Below are 23082 nucleotides of genomic sequence, written 5' to 3'. Positions count from 1 at the left end.
TTACAAGTTCATCTCAGCTTGACATAAGCTTTTTGAAAATGGCTTTAATATTAAGTAGATTCGTGAATGCATAAACTTTAATGGATAAAACATGATTTTTCAGCTGAGAAAATTTGAGTTGTAACTGTAAAATGAGTATTTTTCAACTTAAGATTTGCAGATCACAAGTAAATCTGTCATAGGTAGCCTGAGCTATTTGAGCAACTAGTGAGACCAGTAGGCTTCTTTCAGAATACAGCTGAAGTTGTCTGTGAGCTGTATTGAATAATAATGGTGATTCTTACAAGCACAATGTTGAAAAGGCTTTTTCTCATTGAAATATGATAGCCTAGACAAAGTAGACACACAAAACCAAATATTTTTAAAGAAACTAAATTAACTGAAAATGAAGATTCAGTTGATTACCATTTTGAGGCAGAACAAGAGCTGAGGAGTCCCTTGTAGAGCACAGACATTTTTGTTTCCCTAACGCCACCACAAGCCTTGAATCTGAGAATATTCTCCTGTCAGACTGTCTCAGAGCCAGTAGGAACCTTGGGAGGCCTTGTCTGGAGAAATGTAGTCAGGGTAAAGCAGCCATCCTCAGTAGGATGTCTTGGAACTAGAAGACTAGTGGTTGCCAGGAAGAGGGAAACTAGCGTAAAATGACAGAATCTCAAACTTACTTTCTTTTGGAAATTCTGCTTGCTTTTCAGCAGAAATGTATGTAGATTGACTAATAGAAATGTTTCCGTTTCAGTAAGTTGTTGATTTGTTTTGTCTTATGGAAAATTTAAATAGCATTGCTTATTTTATAAATGGTATAAACTTTCTATGCTTGGGTGCTTGGGAGTAAATGCTGCCTTGAGAACATTGAGATTACTGCTCCATACATTGTTAATCTTCCTCTTTTCCCGGATGCATTTGTCTTCCAGCTGGTTTGATATAACAGATCTGATTGCAAGGAATGCTTCCCTTCAAGCATCTGAGCGGGACCTGTTGTCATGCTTCACATCAGTTAGTTACTCAGGTTCTATCATTTTCTTTTTTATGCGCCATTTAGATATTTTCTGTGGAGAATGTAAGATAGCACCAAAGGAACATGACAAAATACTCTGTTGTTACTACATACAAAGAGCATCAAATCAAAGCTCTGAATAAAGCAAGGACCTTGCTTCTTGCTCCTGACGATACTGATATTTTCCATGTGCACACTAACAGTGTTGGCTTTCCTTTCTCCCAGTTTCTAGATGACACTGAGAGTTTCAAATAGGATCTCAATTCATATACTGCTGCTCTTGATTTCGGTTTTATTTTTCCCCTAGTGTCTCCAGATCAGAATTTCTAATCTTGCCTGTCATTTGTACTAAATAGGCATTAACCCTGATTCTTGTGGACTCTGAACTGATAACGAAGGTTATCAGTCAAAGGTGTGTCTTTGAATTCCTCCATGCAGAAAAAATAGCATCCACTGACATTCATTGATGTTTGCTGAACATTTATTATAATCAAAGCATGGATGTGAGCACAGTGGTAGGTGATGCATTTCACCAGAGGTGACAGCAGGTCACCTCTGCTGGTGCAGATTTTTACCGATATGGTATGCAGGCTCTTGTGTTCATTACTGGTGAAAATGCATAGCTAATGATAGTGACTATGTTGATAGATAGTGTTTTGTAGCTAAGAATTTACTCTATCAAATATTGTTATTGTGCTCTTTGTACCTGTTACAGTTTCCATGAAAGTAAACAAAAAGCATTACTTTCAGAGCAACCTATTTCCTTGAATGTAATAACACTGCAAGTCCCAAGACCTGTTTCGATTTTTTTTTTCTGACATTAAATGCCATTTTAGATATTCACTGGTTTTAAATGGTGAATCAAGTTGCATATATTGATTATACAAATAAAATTGGATTTATCTATTTAAAACTATTTCAGTGTAAATGTCAATTCAGTTCTATTTATTTAAATAATAATAATAAATAAGCCTTTTCTGTAGCTTTCCTGGTCTCCTTCCTATCAATGGTTTCCTTTCTAACTAATGAAAGTACACCATTTATATTTTTCTTCTTTGCTGTGAATCAAACATGGCTTTCTAGGATAGTAGTGAACTCAGGAAGGGAAATAATAATGTTGAATGTAAGGAGAACTAGGCAGTAAATTTCAGTCCAGTACAAAGGTATCTCCTTGAATAATTTTTAGCAAGAAAATGAAGGGGATGGTGGAAGAAGGATTTAGAAGCCTTCTCTGCACATAGCCAGGAACAGGCCACTGTCCATCACCCCAGTAACAACTCTCTTTCTCAAGAGTAGCCCTCTCCCCAATCTGGATTTTCGATGAGTCTCAAGGTTGTTGGCTCTTTTTGCTTGTTTTTATTCATTTATTTATTTATTTTTATTCAGAGGTTTCCACACAGTGAGAGGATGCATATACTAGAAAGGCAGGAGTGTAGAAATCTGATATGATTTACTTGATATTTATTTTTGGCTTTCCTTTCTGTTGTTCCATCTCACCAAACAATATTAAGGCAAAAATGCTTTCATTTTCTCCTCAGTCAACTGAAACATATTCTATTCAGCATTGCCAGCAGTGAAATGTATTTTCTGACTTTAATTAGCAAGTCAAACAATAACACAAATGCTTCCACAAAATTTTGCTGAAGGTTCTCTACCTTCAATTGAATAACAGAGATCTTAAAGAGCATGTGCTTCCGTATTTGTCACTTGTAGAGAGCAACTATTTAAGTTTTTTTTTTGTTGTTTCCTGGTTTTCATAAGCAAGCTCACTGATAGCTCGTTTGTTCTCTATTTCAGGTTGTGGAGACTAATCTGGTTGCTTTTGACTGTCACTGGATCATTATAAATGAGGTAACTGTCAAGTGAACATTGTTGTGAACCATGAATCCTGTTTTCAGGCTTACAGACAAATGTTCATACTGGTCTTGCCTTTGCCAGCAGGAAGCAGTAGCTATAACAAAGTTCAGGCATGCTGAGAGGGCCCACATTTAACAAAAAGGGAATGCCAAGTCTTTTGGTTTTGTCATTTTGTCTTGCCTGTTTTAAACAGAAGTACTTAAATGAGTAAATGAAAAATAAGCTGAACAAAAGAATACTTACCTATTGGGTACTTGAGCTGACTGTTTTAGAGGATCTCCTTCAGATTGTTTCTCATTCATAATGGATCTTTCTTATTGAAGTGCTTTTGTTTCATTCATATTTTAATTACTTTTCTTATTTAAATAAATAAATAAATAAAATTTGTAATCCCATCTTTCCTTTTCCTGTAAGAATTCATCTAGAATTCGGTTATGATTGGTACCCAAAACCACTGATATCAGTAGAAGGCTTTTTGGTGGACCCCTGAACCAGGTCATCTATCAGTGCCCCTGAAGGAAAATAAAAGAAAAACGGAGATCCTATTTTTAGACTGTGAAATAGGTTCTTCCATGAACACTTGTCAGCTAAAATATGGCAAGTCAGTGTGAAGTAGCTTTGCATATGAAAACTTTGAAAAGTGCAGTTGTTCTAGATTTGAAGGCATTCACTTTTTCTTTTGTTTTCTGAAAAGCAATTTAAGTCCAAAATGGCTGAATTCCCTGAGGAGATAACTCTCCTGAGTGTGTTAACTGTACGTCTCTTGCATGTTCTTAAAACAAAAGATAACTTGGAGAAACTGAATATGGATTCTAGGTCTGCTCCGGATTTACTGTGCTCTTCTGTTTTCATACATTGCTACTAGTTTTTCACTAGTAGTGTTAAGTGAAAAGCTTTTTTTTCAAGGTTATAATAAGTTTTAACATTTTGCAGTGAGGACATACTTTGTCCTACTCCTTTAAAACAGTGAACTTTAAGCCAACATTCTGTGGAGAGAATTATGCCTCATTAAGTGCTGTGAAGACTACAGAGGTTCAGCAAAAATTATTGCTTTGGGCCTTCCATCTCTCCCCACTAGTAATTTTCCTTGTTATTCAGCACTGAATGGGGTGGGTCTCTGTGGCTGAGAACCCAGCTCTAAGATACAGCAGGTCACATGAACTGCACACATATATTTTCTTTTCCACCAGATTAAACTAGACATTATTTGGCTTCAGTGGAATATTGAAGTGGTGCTGATGTGCACTCTTCTGAGTTAAGAATAATAATTTTTTTTTAAAGATATGAATAAAATCTAGATCAGTAGAAGACAGTTGTATGCATCAGTATCAATAAAGTTCCCAGACAGACTGGGAGTAGGTACTTTCTCTTTTTATATGACCACTCCTTTCCACCCTCAAAACCAAAAAGAAAACCAAGAACCAATCCTATCGCACATACTTTATGTTCTGTATTCATTTATTAGTGTCTTTATGAAAGAAATTTCGCTTTCTGAGCATTGTTGACTGTACATAGGAGTGGATTAAACAGCACAGCAGTAGAAGTGGTCATCACTTTAAGTTGTTTTCTCTGCTCCAAAACTATTCCTCTCCACAGCAAGGAGAGCTGAATGATGTATGCAGTGACACGTGCACCACCCCTTCATTGCTTTATACTCTTATATGTGAAATGGGTGGAAGATGCAATTAAATTCATTCTCACTAGCTATGCTAAAAAACATAGTCATTAAAATCGTTATATCCCATTCTGTCATTCCTGCTGCCATCTTTGAAGAACGTGAAAATGTTTAACACCATGCAAAGTTAACTCTTGAGTCATCTCAGCTTAATTATCTTCTGGACCTAAATTCATATCCTCACTGAAGCAATTTACTATCAAGCTCTGTTTGTTGACTCTGGGAGTTGAACTCAGTGATCCTTGTGGATCCACTCCAACTCAGGATACTCTATGATGTTAAAATGCTCGATATTTTGTGGATGTAAAGATCAGATTAGTAATGAATAAGGTTTGTAGATGATGATATGGAAAGAAACATGTTTTGCCCTATTTTTCTTTTAGTTCTTAACACTATATTCAAATTAAGTAGAAATAGAAATATTTCCTGACTGATGAATGTTACACAATATTATTCATTTATTGCAACATTTTACAAGTTCAGTGTTAAGATCACAACACCACCACTTCAGTAGAAGCGGAGAAATATCCAGGACCTTTAATACACAAAATTGCCATCTTCACATCCAAAACCAATTTAATATGCTTTAAAATAATATGTGACAAATACTTCCTTGCAATAAGATACCAAAATAAGGCATCTTTCTTTCCACCACTGCATGAAGGGATTACAATGTGCTTACTGAGTATAATAATATGGAAGGAAATACCACCTTCAGTTTTGTGATTGTGAACCTGCCTGGGTTTTTGAGGCAACATCTGTTATTTTAATTGCATGCTTTAAATGCAGTAATGCCTTGAAAGAGTTTCTTAATTTTTATTGTCCCATTAGAAGCTATTTTAGGTAATATGGAGAAATTGCTTGAAGACTGTGTATCAAAATGGAAATGTGTGTGTGGGAGGAGAAAGGTTGTTCCTATAAAATGAAATAATTTGCAAAAGTATAATACATCTTATTAGTCCAATACATCTTATTAGTCCTTTACAAATAACTCAGATCTTTTCTGCCTGATCATAGCATTCTGTTGAAGAACCTCACTCCAAATAAGAGTTTCTCTTTCTTCAGGGCTTGAAAGCAGATGGTACAATTCTGTATTTAAAATCATAGATTTGAATGCAGTCATGATCAAATATGCCTTAAAAAAGACATGGGAATGGGTTTTGCACTCTCTCTTTCTGTCATTCTCTCTGCTTTTTTCTTTTCTTCTGCACAGTAGTTAAGTGTAACCTTAAAAATCCCGGGATAGTAAAATAACATTTCATTACAACTACTAAATCCCTAGTGCACAATGAGATAAATTTTATTGAATGGACCTGAAGAAGGGATACTTGCAGCACAGTTTCTTTTTGCTCTTTTTTAATTAATGTTTCCTTCTTAATTTAAAATGAGTTTCTGTCTCAAGCATTTTGCTTTGTTGAAGCACCCAGGGGCATCTTACTATGCTCAAGGCAGCCACCAGTTCTCCATTACTGTTGTTTGCTCAAGGAGACTCTGAAACAGTTTCCAGTGTTTACAGTAACTGTAGAGAAGGTAGAAATACTAAAGCCACTAGAAAGTATTGATGAGTTTCTATCTGCAATAATATGCACAACTGTGACTAACAGAGTTAAAATAAAAGTGGAAAAAGCACACAGAAAAGCTCATTTTTGTAAGAAGAGTCTGCCAATTTTGGCTTGGTTAGCCTTGGAAAACAAAGATTGAAAGGGTGTATGCTCTCTATTTATATATCAAGTGTGAATAAATGTATCCTTCTCAAAGGCTAGAGAGGGCAAGTTTGCCACACAAGAAAAGTAGTTCAAAACGCCCACGTATCAAGTGAGAGAAACCTTAGAAGATTTGGGATTACCACAAGCATCAGAGTATGAAAGAACTCATTCAGGGAGAAGCATGGGATAGTTTTTGGGAAAAGATTTAGTGATAGGTTTGCCTGTAACAATGCAGGAGAGATCTGGAAAAATGCACAGTATGGCATTCAAAAACTGCTTTCAGATGAAACGTATTTTCCCTTGGAGTGGGCTACTGCTTGACTGATGCATTCCTGTTGTCCTATTGTGTTTTGGCCCATGAAGAGCAGTATAAAGCTTGACTATGTTTTAAGCTTGAGCAGCTTAAATTGAATCAGGTCCCTAAATCATAGTTAAATTCCAGTAGCTCACATAATTTTACATTTGAATGTTTATAATTGACTAACAGTACCGTTAGATGTTTGTTTCAATCCTTACATTTTTCAATGGTGACAGCAGGTCAAGCATTAAATGCCACCCCTTTTGACAAACCCTTCCTATCATGAAGATGGCCATGTCTTTTGTTCAGATAGGTTAGAGCCAATGGATAGAGGTACTCTGCTTGTGGGACTGGTTAGCCCTGCTTTCTCCACAAACTTTTGGATTTTTATTTCTTCCTTACCTTTTTTCTCCATCTTCTCGTCTTCCTGCTTTTTTTCCATCCTGTCCAGAATATAAGAAACCTAGGAGAGACATGATGGGGCAAGTGCTTATGTGAGTCTGGATTTCCCTTAACTTGTCTTGGAATTTCATCTAGTTATAACTTTCCATCAACTGCTCCTTTTTTTGGGGAAGTGTTGAGGAATACAGAAAGGATGTAGCACACATAGTACTCTGCTTATCTGTGTTTCTGCCAAGCAAGAGTACTGCTGGCTGAGAGGCCTCAAAGGACAGTGGCCATCTCATCCTGCTGTGACCCCTGCCTAAACTCGCTTCAACCAGCTTGTAGAGGAGGAAGAAGTAATCCCTTCTCACAAAGGATGTGTTGAGAACCTTCTGTTAGATGTAACTTCTGGAAAATAGGGCATGTTAAATATATGATAAAATCTGGAAACATCTTGACTGAAAGTTAAGATGCTTCCACAATAAATGCTGTGGGGTCTTTTTCTCCCTTTATTAGATCTTATTACAGGATAAATTATTTTCCTCTATGTTTTTCAGTTACTCTATGATAAAAAGTAATTCTGTATCTAATTGCTCATTTCAAAATGGCACCAAGCTGTACAGCGATATACACCAGGTGACCAGTATATTGTCTTGCTTTTCACTGGAATATTTTCCTGATACATTGAGATGATCCTCTCACTTCCGTTTTTTCCATCTGCACAGAACTATGCATTTAAAATTGCAGTCCTTTCCTTACTTACTTGCATAATAGGATGAAATGGACGTCTAGTATCTATTCATGTTCTGCTTGGAAAAGCACAGCCTCTCCTTATTCCAGGTTCAGACCTTCAAAGAAAGGTTTGGAACTGTTTCTTGAGCTTTGGAACTTTCTAGAAAAGCCCACAGAACCAAGTATATATTTATACAGGTGTCAACTCAGTTCAACTTGGCCAACTTTGTAATTTTTTTTGACATTTTGTGCTTGTATAACAAATCATCTGCCTTCTATCATTGTACTGTATCCTGCTTTGAAGTGCAAATGAAAATTGTTTCCTCTCATACAATAGTTACTTTATATAGTTTTCTTAAGTCGGATCCAAAATTCAAGAATGAGAGATGATATTGGAGAGTCAGTGTATAAAAGGCTCATCACTCAGCTAGTGCCAAATATTAAGAAACTGCAAAGAAACACATAGCAAATGGTAGAAGTTGGGTCTGAATTGGTATGGAATTGCTTTCCAGTTAACCTAAAATCTGAATTTGTGATATAATCAGTAGAACTCACAGCATTTAAAGTCATAGTTATTATTCTATTGATGCTTATATTTCCTCAGCACCACAAGAAAATCTCTTTGCTATGTGGATTCTGCTATTAGTTCCCAGGTGCTGTATAAAAATATAATAACCAAAAGTTTAAAGTGAGAACTTATAATTAAAATGCACAAAAATGCTGATTACATTAAAACAAAACAAAACAAAACAAAAACAAAAAAAAAAAAAACAAAAAAAAAACACAACTTTTTTTAAGAGAGAAAAGATGAATGTTTAACCAGCTGAAAGTCAAAATCTCTTCTAAAGTATTATTTAGCATTGTAGAATTGCTATTTGGGAATCAATTTTTTTTACATTATTAAAACTATTCTAATAGCCTTGCTGTTACAGATAAGGCACAGCATGTAATGAAACCAGACTAACTTTGTAAATGCTTCCAGAAATGACATAGTTTGAAATCTAAATAAGATTCTTGAACTCTTGCTTATGATTATTGGGAAGTATTTTAAAAATTGAACGCTCTTTGCTAGAACAGCATTTTTTTTAACCTCACAGCCAGGAAAATGATACAAACTAAATGAAAGGACAGCATCTTAAGCTGAGAGAAACCATTATCTATGGTACATTAAGGATTAATCGACCAGAAATGCAAGATATTACAGTGGACACAGCTGATACCATGTGTTATTTTTGTTTGCAAAAAAATCTATATTTCATAAGGAACATTAATAACAGATGAATTCAAAAACTATGACAATCTGTGAAAATGAATAAAATATTTATACTGTAGTCAAGAGCTGAAGTTAAAATTTACATCTCATGTGCTTTTCTTCCAAGCTTTAAAGAAAACAAGTGAATCCCAGTATGCCCAGACCTGTTGTTTCAAACTATTTCATTTAAAGAACATTAACTACAGCCCTAGAAAATAAATCAGTAAATAAATGTCAGGATAGATGTCATAACTTTTGAAGAGCTGTGTTTTTAAAAACCCTGGCTATCTTTTCTCAATTTAAAAAAATTCACATTAGAATTTCTCTTTTGCTTTCCCCTAAGAAATGAGCATGGATTACAAGCTTAGAGGCAGGAATGACTACAGTGTTTAGTTATAGGCATAACAGAGCAGAACTGCTATATTCTTTCAAAAATTAGAAGCTAAAAATGCACAAGTGAGAATCAAATGTTGAATGCAGCTGTATGCAAAGGTATTTTAAATGCAGGCTGTTAATAGGAGCTCCTCAAGACCTTCAACTTACTGGGTTGAGTCTCCCAATTTTAAATATCTGGAAAGTTCTGGTGCATCAACCTCTGGTATTAAGGTAGAATATAGACAAACAATTCAGTATGATGGAAAATAATTCTACTTTGAAAAGCTGAGCTGTTTTATAGATTATTTCTTCTGCTTTGCAGAAAATATAGACATAGCATTTCCTTGAAAACTGTCAGCTAAGTTATTTGAGTCCTCAGAAACAGCCTGTGTTTATCTAAATACTGGGATTTTATGTGTGGGTTGAAGCCAGCTGTGGCTGTCCCTGAGCCCTGCTTGTCCCTGCATTCCCTCAGGGCCATATCTTTCAATGGTATAAAAGCTTGTGTTATCAAGCTGCAGGAATGGATACTTTATACAGGACTGTTCTGATTTCCTTAACCTGCCTTAAAGTTAGTCTTTCAAGCTTAAAATTTCACATATTAATGTGGGTAAAAGATGTTCACTAACTTGTGCATTCTTGATGTTCTATTTCCAGGAATTGTACTCTTAAGACCCAAATAATTGTCAGTACCTTCACAGCACCTAATTAATGCTACGCTTAAAAATATATCATGCTATGACTTCCTGCTGATTTATACATTACCTACCAAAAATTCTATGCAATACTTTTAAGTAAAAGATCAGAGGCAAAAGGAAAGAAAGAGGAAAACCAAAATGAAACAACTAAGCCCAATTACATCTACAGATTTTCTGTGAGGTTTGGGCACAGTATATTTTAAAACAATTTTTGCAATTGTTGGAAGAGTGGTAGTCAGTTGTTTTAATGAGCTTAATATGTTCTTCTTTAATATGTTCTTCATGAGGCTGTGGCTGAGCTTGACACTAGCCATGTAACAGACACACATCTCTTGGTACTCAGTTTATTTTTCACTTATGATGTGCTAGTAAAATGTTTGTATTTTAACTTCTATGCATATTGTTTTCTTTGCCTTATCTTCCAGGAAATCAGTGATTTGGATGTGCAAGAACTGGTGAGAAGGTCAATTGGAAGGTTAACAATTATTCGACAGACATTTCCAGTCCCCCAAAACATAAGTCAGCGCTGTTTCCGTGGCAACCACAGAATATCTTCATCACTGTGTGATCCAAAGGACCCTTTCTCCCAGAGCATGGAGGTACTTTATATACTGCTCTATTCCCTCCTGGAAACTGTCTTTGTAAATAAGTTCCAGGTTTTTCCCCAAAGGCTTTGTTAATTAAATGTTTATTTTTCATGTCCTTTCTGACATACAGTTTAATGGTGACTGGGAAAAGTAGTTGGGTGGGGAAATGAGCAACAGTTCTGATGGATAAGAACTCATGCACTCCGGGCAGCATGATCATTTTGCTACCCTGCTCTCTTAGCCTAAAATGTCTTGCCCATAGAAAAGCCTTTACTGTGGACAATCCATATAATCTGTTTTAAGTATTTTTGTGTAGGCACCTCAGTCTATGTCTGCATTCCTAAAAGGCCTTATTTTGTAGCTGGTAATTACAAATCCTATCTGTGATTATGTGATTGCAATTATAAGTTGTACTTCTATAAATTATAAGAGCCTTCCTACCACATGAAATCAGCAAGATCACAATTGTGAGCAAGTCCTCTCTCTCTCTCTCTTTCATATGTCTGGACAAAGCTATGGCAAATCAGAAATCTGAAGCTGGCTTAAAATACATATTTATTTATTTTGTGAAGTCATTCATGGACTTGCAGAAAGATTACTATATTGGCACTGATGCAGGAGGAGCATATCTGACTTGGCAGCAGCAAAGAGAAGAGTTGTGGTGCCCAAAGGAAGGACTGAAAGAATAGAAAAGAAATAGGACATTTAAAAAAAAAAAAAAAACAAAACAAAACAAAAAAAAAAAACTGTTTTCATTTCCCTAAAGTGAAAGATGATAAGGGGGAAGGAAGTGAGGAAGTGCAGCCAGTCTTGCCTTGTTTCAGGTTAGCAATAAAAGCCAATGTCTCAGTAGTTGCTCACAAAATAGCCAGTAAACACCTATTGATGATATGAAAAGCTTTGGCCATAGTATACTGCACAGTAGTCTTATTAGTGGTTTTAAAATAAACTGACCTGTAAAAGTTCACATCAGTAGGGTCCAATTAGGAGCCATGTACTTATAGTCTGTGTCATTCTTTTGTGGCAGCATGATCCTAGGGAAAACGTTTGGAAGTCCATGGGTCATATTCCCCCACATCAGTGAACTTATTCTAGGAAATAAAAGTTCTAGAAATCAATTTATTTATTTTTTTTCTACACATTGGTAAATTCCCTTTAATGTGATAGATGGGATCATATTACACCTTTAACCTATTCTTCTTGATCTCCTAGGCCATAGCTCTTGGATAGCTGTAATCTTCCTACTCAAGGCCTTCGTTACATTTCTGTTCAAAGGAATTATGGAAGTTTGACTTAAATGTTTGCACAGTTCAGTTTCTATGTTCTTGCTTTCCCCAGGATGGCTGTCCTTCATTAGTAGCCAAGTGAAACAATGATAAACAGTGAAAGGAAGTATCCCTTGTGTCTTCATATGATGCACAGACTCAAGTAGCTTTGGGGTTTGTTAGGTGCTTCTTTGTTCTCCTCAACAATATTGTAAATTAATTTCTATTCCGATGGGAAGTTGGAACAGTTTATAAATTGAAATTCTAATGCTTTTCTTATGCCATCGAACTGTGACTAATCAGAAATATTCTCTGGAAGTCATGAAGGGAGATTTCTTTCCCCACCCCCCCCCAATTCCCCAAATATTCCCCTTAAAGGCTGTGTGAATAATAACTTTTTTCAGCACCTTAATTAAAACACTGGTAAAGGTCTCTCATTGTGTCTGTGGGATTGTCCTACTCATAATGGCAGTTCCTATAAGTCAGTGTTGCTTTGTAAGCTTCAGAAGGCATAAGAAGCTTGCATTCACTAACATAATTTTGTCTCATAGCTCTTTGCAACAGTCAAAAGTAAAATAAGTTTAGTTAATCCAGATAAATCACTTTGTCTGATTGCTAAAGAAATGTCTTTTTTCCTATACTTTTGAACAAAAATTCATCTCTCATTTCTGAATTACATCAACAGGAGTTTAACCAATTACATATGGCATGGTAATGCAAGTGTCCAGACATTAGTCTGAGAGACTCAGAATAGATTAAGTATCAGTAATGGATACCAAGCAATGAATTAAATGTCCCAGTAAATATACATGGAATTGAATAAAAATGTAAAGTGACTTTAAATTGCAGCCCCACTGGGTGTGCGTCAACGCAGTTACTAATGAAGTATAGTCTGGCAGTGGAATGGAAGAGTGATTTTGAGGTTCAGAAATTAATTGTAATGTCTTTATCATTACATTATCAGTGATTGATTGCTGTAAATGTTAAGCTATGCTATTAGTAAAAGAATAACAATGCTTAATAATTGCTGAACTTTGTACCCTTGAGCCCTATTAATACTTGATGAAGGACTAACTATATTTCTCTTGGATTAGTAAGTGCATCCTTCCTCATGAACTGTGAAAACAGTCTTCCATTCCCATGATATTAGGTTCTGAAAACTACCTTGAAAGCGATGTCATTTTCATAGGAAATGATGACTTGGCATCTGTAGCCCTTCATTTACCAGTTTAGTCTCGTTAGCAACCTTATTGCCTGTTCTCTCTAGAGATGTTCGTTTGTTCTTTTCTTTGGTGAAGGCATATTTAAAATAAACATGTCTCATGGCATAGAAGTAATTCCTTTTTCTCCCTCTAAAACAGAAGTCCCCTTGGTGATGATTTCTTTGGGGAAATATGGATTTAACTGAAAGGCTTTGAATCTTTTATAGTTTAGGGAAAAATAGATAAATCATCCAAGTTATTTTAAAAATACTCAATTAATCTAAGCCCAGATCCTCAGTCCATGCTTCTAATCCTGTCACTCACAGTGATGCCTAGCCTATGCATCTGCAGGGAAGCAAATTAATTCCAGTGTGAATACTGAAATGGAAATTCTCAGAACCGTTGATATTATGGAAGGATTCTAAATAAGAATTAAGAGCCAAATACTAGAAACAATGAGTGAAGTATTGCTGTCATTTAAAGAAAAAGATATATATGTGTATAAAGATCACAAGTTCTGTGCATTTCATTTCCAATGACACAGAGCTGAAAATGCGATGGGAAATCCTGGTAGTTTGTTGGGAGGCAGATTAAAAAGCAGATTAGATCTCCTTCGGTAAGACATAGAGGGCAAAATGACCCAGGAAATTCTGGCTAGGTAGGGAGGCAGATCACCTCCTTCCTCAATGCAAGGCAGGGAAGAAGTCTGTCACAAAACCTTTCTGTGAAAACTATACAGAGCAGATTGCAAATGACATAGGCAAAGCCAGCATGAAGATGAAATTTACATGAGAAAATAAATAAAATTAAAACAAACAAACAAAAATTAGATAGATAGGGTTGGACAGGAAGAGAGGTACTTTTTAATTATTTATTTATTTTCCTGTTTTAAGGCAATTTGCCAAGCAGTGCCTCAGATCTTCAGCACTGTGATCCCTTGGCATATATTCACTCCTAATAGTTGTGAGACTTTCCCAATCTTTGGATATTTTCAAGAGGCAGAGTAAGGGTATTATCTACAAAGTGTAATAGTTGCCTGTTGTAAGGACCCTTCCAGGCTTTGAGCAGAACTGCTACGCGGAGAGACCTTCATGCAGAGCACTCATCCTATTCCACAACTCTAGAAAATGTCTTTTGGCATATCTGATGGAGAAAATATATATATCAGCAACTGTGGCTCAGTTAGCAAATTGCTGCTGGCTAATTTGTTTTCAGAGATTGGAAATGCTCTGTAGTACCATTCGAGAAAACAAAGCTTCCCTCAATCACCGCAGCAGGCCCTATGGCTTCAAATGACCAATAGATTATCCACAAATAATATTCTCATAGGTCCTTTGCAGTTGTCGACATTGTCTCTTACTGAGCACTTGCATTCAGGAGCACTGATGTTCGGGGTAGGGGCTTTTTGGTACTGCAAGGAATTAATAGCCATTGCCAAATGCTCTGACAGGAAATGCTGTAAACCTCAGAACTGGAGGGCAATTGTACACAGAGGAAAAATTTCACTGGGACAGATTCTGTACAAGAAATTACCTCCATCACAACTGCCCGAAAAGAAAAAGAAACCCACACTAGAACGATTTAATTTTTTAATTTTTCACAATAGCTGATTTTTTAAAGGACAGCCTTTAAAAGAGTTTAACAATGTTCAAATGTCTAAGAGTGGAAAAACTGAAAGTTCCAGGCATCTGGTTAAAACTAAAAAGAAGCTTGCCGAGTCTCCCAAATGGGGCTTTTAATTCTGCCTGTGGAGCTGTAGCAGCAATTGGATTGCTTGTACTTCATGTGTGTGTAGTTTGCTGCTGCAAATCAATTGTAGCATTACAGCCTGTAGCCGCTGTTTCTACCAGAGCCAAAGAGGGGACCTTTTTTAACTCTTGTGATTTCTTCTTAATACCAAATAAGTCATTTAATTACCAAGGCATTATGGCTGAGGCAAAACAAATGACAAATTCTGGCCACTGTCAGAGGACCACAAGTAATATGCTGTTACTCCATTTTTTATGTCTTTACAGATTTCCAATCTGTACATATATGACACTGTCCTTCTCCTGGCAAATGCCTTTCATAAGAAGCTAGAGGATAGAAAGTGGCACAGCATGGCCAGCCTGACCTGCATTAGGAAAAACTCAAAGCCCTGGCAAGGAGGACGATCCATGCTGGAAACCATCAAGAAGGTACCTTTTGCTGTACTTCATCATCTTTGATTTCTACGCTACCTACAGTAGTATTTACTTCTGAGATGTGTACTATTCTTACTCAGTAGCAGTGGTGTCTTTTCAAAGCAAAAGTTTTGATATGATTGTAACTTCTGAATGAAAACTCTTTAAGTGTTTTTCTTTTCCATGTCATACTTGTATATTGTTTTTTCACCAAAAGTACCAAACACTACTGGAGACTAAAATCCCACTGAAAAATATTGCAGATCAGAAGGTAATGCTGAAAAATGTACTAGATTTACTGTTTACGGAAGAAAAAAAGTTTGATAATTACACTCAATTGATATTCTGTGGAATTTGTTGTTGCACTGCTATTGAATTTAACATAGTGGAGTAACAGAAATGAAAGTAAGGAAAAGTCTGTTGAAGTCATCTCGTCTACATCGCGCCATTACAGAACATTTTCTTACTGTAGACTAGAAAATGCTTTATCCAATGTTAAGCTCTCACTACTTCTCTGTGAATATTACATCATACCTAAGTAATGCTCCTTCCCAAGACTTTTACTGTTCTTCAGCTTGAAATATATTATTCATACTTATACCTTTTTATCATGATATTTAAAGACCCACATCTTTAAGAGGCAATTCTCACAGCCGTCAAGGTGATTATGTAGTCAAAATATGCATAGGTTCTTTGTTTACCTTTCTCTGTAAGCTATTCTATTCAGCCTCCTCATGTTATTGATGTCTTTCATAAAACTGCCTTTTCATTTGCCTGCATGTACTTTCCGGTAATGTATACTTACATTTAAAGTGCTGTCAGTACCTCCTTTATAAAGACAAAAGAAAAAAATAATAATAATTTAAAAAAAAAAAAAAGGTAGGACCATTTAAAAAAAAATAATGAAATAAACTAAAGGTTCTTTACTTATGGCTTTCATTAAAAAGACATAAAAATAATTTCAAATATAATGTTGTTTCAAGAAGTTGCTTTTTTGTATTAGGTCTTTAGCTACACCAGAAATTATGGTGATGCAGGCAAAATGTAAAGCTCCTTTGAACACTGTTTGTTGGAGGTTTTTGGTCTTTCTCCCAGTCCCAAATTCAGTTCACATTAGCTCCCAAGTAACAGTTCAAGGCTTTCTTTGGTGGCTGTCCTCAGTTTCCATTCTAATAGCTGAAAGTCATGAGACTGCAAAGATAATCCAGGAGAGAGTAAGGTTATGGCTTTAAGTGGGTCTAAATTAGTATTGCAGGGCAATTTCAAACCCACACTTGGAAGTCTCATGTATTTTAAGCTACTTTTCAAGCAAGGCTAACTCTGGAATTTTCATTTTCAGCTTGTGCTTTGTAAATATTATGGTGCACTTTCTCGTTAATAAATGTATTCCTACTTATTCAAATCCTAATAGGAGGTCTGAACCACAAAAGCCAAAATACCCACTTTCACATTAGACTTAGATTTTACTATCTGAATTAGGGTTTAGGTAAACTTTGATAGCCCTGCTAGCAACTCTAAATTTGCTTTTGAAATGAAAACCAAAAAAAGGACTGCTGACTTACTGCATTTACAATTATCTGCTTGCTTGTGACATTTGTGGATGTGAGACTGATTCTGCTGTCCTACATAAATGTCCTTCATACTGTGTCTTACCACCACTACAGTTTTTGCACCTCTGACAGCCAGGGTTTATTCCATTTTTGCTACATTGCCCTTTCTAGCGCATCCAGTTTAATAAAACAAACTCCTCCTGTGACTAACTTGAAGGTCGGTTTGCCAGGAAATAGTGTAGAAATGGTCAGTAAAATATGAAAAGGAAAGCAGGAGCAAGTGGAGATCCAGAGATGGGGTTAGCTTGCTAGAAAATGAATTGAAAGTCATGAAAATTCTTGACGTGCAGGTGACCAGGCTTATTTCCTGTTGCCTTTGGGTTTCTCTGCTATTTGAATGAGATGGCTTTGATAATAAGCCATTTTACAGGTGTAAATGAAAAAATCCAAAGTACTTCTAACACACCACATTGTGCTGACTGAGATGAACTTCTGGAAGCGACGTGATAAAGCTCAAAACCAAAATGAAACCTGCAGTTACAGACAGAAATTTCCAATGTGTATGCATCTTTACCACTTCCTCTCTGCCTGAGAATCCTTCCATTTTTTATCTTGTTCTTTATGTCAAACACTTTTTTTCCCTCCCATCCTTGTTGAACTGGAATCAAGTGAAATAAGAAGTATTTCTCATAAATGTACCAGTTTTTATTCATTTTAATTTTAACAGAAAACAGGGGGGAACAAAAAAAAATGGCCAGATGTCATTTAAATTCAGAGTGAAAAATTTTGGATTTTCATTTTGAAACCACCACTGTTTCAAGAATATAGCATGTACTAGAATAAGAAGATATTGCTATACCTCAGAGCAAAGACAAAATCTACTTTCTGAAGAGTCTGCATAATTTTAACTGTGCCTTTAAAACAATCTGTATGAAGTAGCTGGAATTGCAGTCTTCCTCATCCTGCCCCTCAACCCCTTCTAATTTCAGTGGGTGTCACATTGTAGTCAAGCCTGTGCTTGGTGGTGGGGAAACAGTTAAGGAACTGATGACTAATTCCAGCCTGCCTCCCCTAGAAAAGGACTAGCAGTGAAGTAGCTATTCTCCTGTTCTCAGCAGCAATGTGGAGGTGATGTTGCCATCTACTGCTGGTCACAGCTCAGCTCTTCCTTGCCTCTAAGAAAGCAGAAAAATGAGTTCTAGATGAAGCTTTTCTGGAAGAAAATCTGTTTTCTAGAGTCAGAGATCAAGAAACGGCATTATCTGACAGCCTTTTAGCTGCCAAGGGCATCTCCCTCTGATTTCTGGAGGGAAAAATAGGAAAAGAGATGTGAAATCTGTGTAAGCTACACACTGAGGAAGGTAAGAGAAAGGGATGCTGATTTACCTTTCGGCACAGCTTGCTAAAAATAGCAGAAATCTGACAGTAAATGGAGAAAATAGTTTCTTTGTGATTAATGAGCTAATATGGAAGAGCAGAGAATGAGGAGGGTTTAAAGAGTTTCAGCCATTTCTTGAAATAACTGAATGTCTACCTGAATCATTCTCTGTTGAGTGATTTTTATTGTTGAACATTGGATCCCTGGGTCACTGTTTCTACAAAAAAAAAAAACAACAACTCCAGAAGCTTGACTACTGTGTGAATTCAACTGATTGAATAAAGTCTAGAAACCATTTTAAGACCAATAACATTAATTTTAAAAGACCTAATATCTGTTTCTATGCATCCTGGAACTGAATAAATAATTAGATTCATCAGGAAATACAATCATACTAATGAATTTGGCCAGCTCTAGCAATTATATATAAATTCACTTCTCTAATAGGAACTATCCCAAAACACATGCCCCGTTGTATATTTCTCAGTAAAGCTATTTCAGAGTGAGAGTAATAATTATCACTAGAAAATATTTCTACTGTTGAAAAAATTAATCTTCTCGAATAGCCTGAAAATAAATGTAAGAAGGATTATGTGGAGAATCAACTCAGAAAAATGACATCAATTTAATGCATTTATCTTTGCTCTCATCTCTTTTTCTGATCTCTTCCCAGTCATGTTTGTTTAGCTCACTGACAAACAACAAATTTTTAGTGCTAGCTGCAGCATAGAGAATATTCCTTTGAGGCAAATGGGCTGTAGCTTGTGCTGTTTCATGAATCATGGACAGGAATTGTTAACTGGTCTCTGACATGTCAGTGATGTTCAGTAATGATGTGAAAAAGATGCCAAATTGTTGTTTGGATAGTAGCTTAGCTTGACTTTGCAGGCACCTGAAAACAGTGTCTTTGGTTGTGGACTCAGTAATTTTTTAAACATCAAATTTCTCCAAAATTAAAGTATGAAATTAATATTTGAGGTTCACAGAATGTTGCGTTGGTTTTTGTTTTGTTTTCTTATTTGCAAAATATGCCATATCTGAGCGTAACCGGAATTTGAATAGCAAATGTGAGAGCAAGTGATATACTTTAAAACTAATGACTTGGTAAGCTGACATTCCCATGTGAAGTCTTGGCTGTTGGGTAAATAATACTTTCTTCAGGGACTTCCTTACAGTATAATAGTGCCTAAGCGTATATAAACTGTAGTTTATCTTGCCAGTCTAGACAGGACTCAAGTAGGCTTTCACTATATTACCAAGTTTTATAGTAGCTCTGCGAAGCCCAGAGCAGTAATCAGAAACATAAGTAAAACATTTTTGTTCTAACAACTGACATTTCATTCTTCAATTTTAAATGTGTCAGGAAATTGCATGGTTGTGGCTCAACCTTAGAGGAATTTTAGAGCAGATAATAAATCTGTCTTTTTCTTTTCCCAAATAGCGTTGTTTCTGTAAGTTAAATGGAATGAAAAATTTCTTTGACTCTTACCCATTATCTTAATTAATGCTGACATAACTTGGAAAAATCTCATCAGGAAGTTACTGGATCAGTAGCTGTCATACAGATGGCCATTTCCTCTGTGATTTCCTTCCACTATGCATTAGAGGAGGGATATAAAACACCTGCAGTAAATCAAGTAAGGGCTTTAGAGGGTAAAAGACTATGCAGAAAAATGGGAGCACTGTCCTGAAACTCATGCTCTGCAATATGCTGTGCCGATCCCTCAGTCATGAGTAGTAAAACATAAAGAGCTTGTGCAGGGCACCAAAGACTAGCAGATATCTATAATAGGGTTGCCTGTCCTTCATTGATGAGCTGACAAGGCAGGTCTCATGTAGGACAAAGGTGTCAGAACCTCTAAGAAATTCCCTATTGGATTCCATTATTGTTTTCTATTATGTGGATGGTTCTGCTCTGTTCTGACTCTTTTTAGTTTTTTTTTTCCCCTCACTTCCCAAGCCAGGAGCATTCCCATGCAATCTGAGCTCATATTACTCTATTTTCAGGTGGACACAATCTAGGAAAGAAAACTCTAATCAAAGACACTTGTATATGACAAATCTTCAAAGCAAGAGAAGATTTACCAAATAAATCAATGAGATAATTTGTTGTTATGGTTACTGCCAGGATTCAGACAGATAAAAATAACTTACAGACTTGCAGTTTGTATTTTGCTTCAACGTTTGCAGTCATTTAAAAAATCAAGGCAAGTAAATTTCCACAATGATTTGGATTAAGATTCAGTTTCAAAATCTGGTAGTGCATCTGTTGGCTTTTCTAGTTAGGGGCCATGTATGTAATGCCAACCATAGTGACGTGCATCAAAATTGCCCCAGTGGCTCTCACCTAGTGTGGAGCGACTCAGAGTCATTCTGCAGAAAAGAATGTAGATGTATTCTTAATCAGAGATGTTTTTTTTTCCTTCTGGCATTTCATGAGAAAAGCAGAGATTATAGAAAAGGTTAAAGATACATATACATCATAGCATTTTTTTGTTTTTAACTTAAAAAGGCACTTCATGAAGTATGCAGAAAATGTTTCCATGAGAATTTGAGTCTCTAATCTGAAAGATTTAAAGGTATTACCTCAATGAGCAAATTCCTCATTTTTATTATATTTATGTTAATGTTTTACCAGAGGATGACTGCATGCACTTTTTCAGGTCACACTAATCTGCAATGCAAATATTGTACTCCTACCTGTTTTTTGTCAAAATTAAAGATATGAGAACAGAGATATTAAATCATGATTCAGCAATGGCCGGGTGCTTTGGTATTTTGCACTGCAAGAATTTATTTTCTAATTTTTTCCACTTCACATATTAAAACCTTTAACTGGAGAGATTATTAGTATTGAAAAAAACTCTCATATTATTTTGAAGAAAAGCTATGCATTTAGTGTGGTTTTATAATGGATGCAGATTTTTATACGTGCTCACTTAAAATGTTGTTCAAGTTTCTTGGATAAAGTGGGTCAAAGATCTAATTTTTCCCTTATCAAAAAACAGGAAAACTTTCTAAGGCTTTCACTGTAGGCGATTCAGAAGGCTCTGTAGATTTTAGAGTTTCGCTTTATCATAGTTCTTATAAAAGGTTGAAATGTGTGTCATGCTGAATTACCCTGGAATATATTGACTATTGCTGCAGCATGTATCACCAGTTCTGATTCTTTACAGTATTTTAACCCCTTTGCCTAAAATGTAAAGCAAAGTAGAAGCAAGCATGAAAATTGTTGCTTATTTGATGTATTCCTAGTATTATTGAAGACTTGTGGAGGAAAACAGGCAAATAACTACATTCAGAAAAACAAATCCCTCGTACCTTCTACAAATCATGCATATGATCTCAAAATTCAACTAGTTTAATTCAAAACTCAGCCTGATACCCTGTTGTAGCATGGTTTGGGTAATAAAACAAACAAATCTTTGTGGTTTTGTTTTTTTTTTTTTTTGTATATTTATCTTTAGGTTGGCTTCCACTGAAACTAGTTGCAAAACTGTTGTTTATGTCCTACTGGCAGGACAAAGAGCAAATGTTGGTGTGCAAATACGATAAAAGTAAGACTACTGCTTGTATTGAATCTCTTAGCATTGTTGAATTTGATTATTTTGTGAGGAGCTTTAGTAAGACAAGAACAATTTTGGGCTCGAAATTTGTAGGGAAATGTGGTCTTTAGAAAACTGTCCTAATCCTGTTAATTGTATATATGGGTATGTATGTATATATATCTTCTTTATTGGTAGTACACAAATCTCCTGGAGAAACAAAACATAACTGGCTACTTCTGAGTTGTCACTCCATTCTTCTGTTAAAAAATACATATATATGTTTATTTGTTTCCCAATAGGGTGGAGTGAATGGCTTGACTGGAGAACTAGAATTTGCAGAAAATGGGGGAAATCCCAATGTTCATTTTGAAATTTTGGGGACAAATTATGGAGAAGATCTTGGCAGAGGCATCCGCAAGGTGAGGCTACAAATATTCAGTCAAAGTATTATTTTTTACTTCGTTTTCTTAATCTTTCTTTTGTGCCAATCTGACAGAACAATATCTGGTGGCAGATATACATGTTATATTTTATTGAGAGAAGTGAGAAGTGGTAGAAAATTCTTAAATGTACAGGTACCCATCCATTTTATTATTGCAAAGAGGCACTGCTGTTGGACATATTGATCAAAATGTTGTTCATAATGTGCGGTATGTTAACATGCTGATAGGCTGTCACAGAAGGCCAGTGAAGGCTGTTGTTTTGCAGGCCTTGCAGCCCATTTCAAAAATAGTGTATCTTACATCAGAAGGTGTTCAGAGCACCCAGATTTATAGTAAGATGTCTCAGTTTTTAGGTGATTAAAATTTATGGCTACATAGCTATAAAATTCATAGCTAGGAAGAGCAAATCTGTTGCAAAGTAGACAAAAATTGTGTAATTCCTCGCTTTAATTTCTACTAAATCATCCTGTACTTAGACATGTATAGTTACTTAGCTGCTAGACAAAGACAAAATATTTCAAATTGCGTACATGTACAGTGAAAGGAACAGAACTCTGTTTGCAATCTATATCCTTAAATTTGTATGGATGGACCTCTATCTGACGTGGAGAACGATGCAGAAGTCACATCATAACTTTTAGGAGAATAGAAGACAGATAGATAGGCTCTTTTGGGAGCAAACATTCTTCAAAGATAAACCTGTTGAAAGCCAATACCTGGATTTTTTTCATTTAGTGTATTGGATCGTGCTGTTTCTTAGAGGTGAGAAACCTAAATAGATTGTCTCAAAGCAGTTATCTTAATACATGTATACTGCTTCCATGTGTCAGTGTCACTGTATGATGAAGTACATCATTTGTCTGTGTACCTTCTGCAGTAAAAAGATAAGTGCTCTGAAGGAAGAAAGAGATAAATAAAAAGCTAAAATTGACTGTAAACTCCTAGAATTTCTCCTTTGATTTTCATCAGAATT

The 23082-nt window shown here is 35.8% G+C and overlaps 1 protein-coding gene across 7 annotated transcripts in view; it reads left to right on the top strand.

Moving 5' to 3' along the window:
- Nucleotides 1-23082, top strand: part of GRID2 (glutamate ionotropic receptor delta type subunit 2) — a 651664-nt gene that overhangs the window by 441458 nt on the left and 187124 nt on the right. For all 7 annotated transcript variants that reach the window (XR_011903406.1, XR_011903404.1, XR_011903405.1 and 4 more), the window contains 4 exons: nt 2795-2848; nt 10400-10573; nt 15044-15205; nt 21966-22085. Coding sequence is in view for 4 of the 7 variants with exons in the window: in XM_072334995.1 (XP_072191096.1) it covers nt 2795-2848; nt 10400-10573; nt 15044-15205; nt 21966-22085 (510 nt within the window). In the remaining 3 variants the exon portion in view is untranslated. The remainder of the gene's footprint in view (nt 1-2794; nt 2849-10399; nt 10574-15043; nt 15206-21965; nt 22086-23082) is intronic.

Source organism: Excalfactoria chinensis, chromosome 4 (assembly GCF_039878825.1).
Source record: "Excalfactoria chinensis isolate bCotChi1 chromosome 4, bCotChi1.hap2, whole genome shotgun sequence".
NCBI classification, from domain to species: Eukaryota; Metazoa; Chordata; class Aves; order Galliformes; family Phasianidae; genus Excalfactoria; species Excalfactoria chinensis.
The sequence above is the reverse complement of the archived record's forward strand: the minus strand, read 5'-3'. Positions and strand labels throughout refer to the sequence as shown.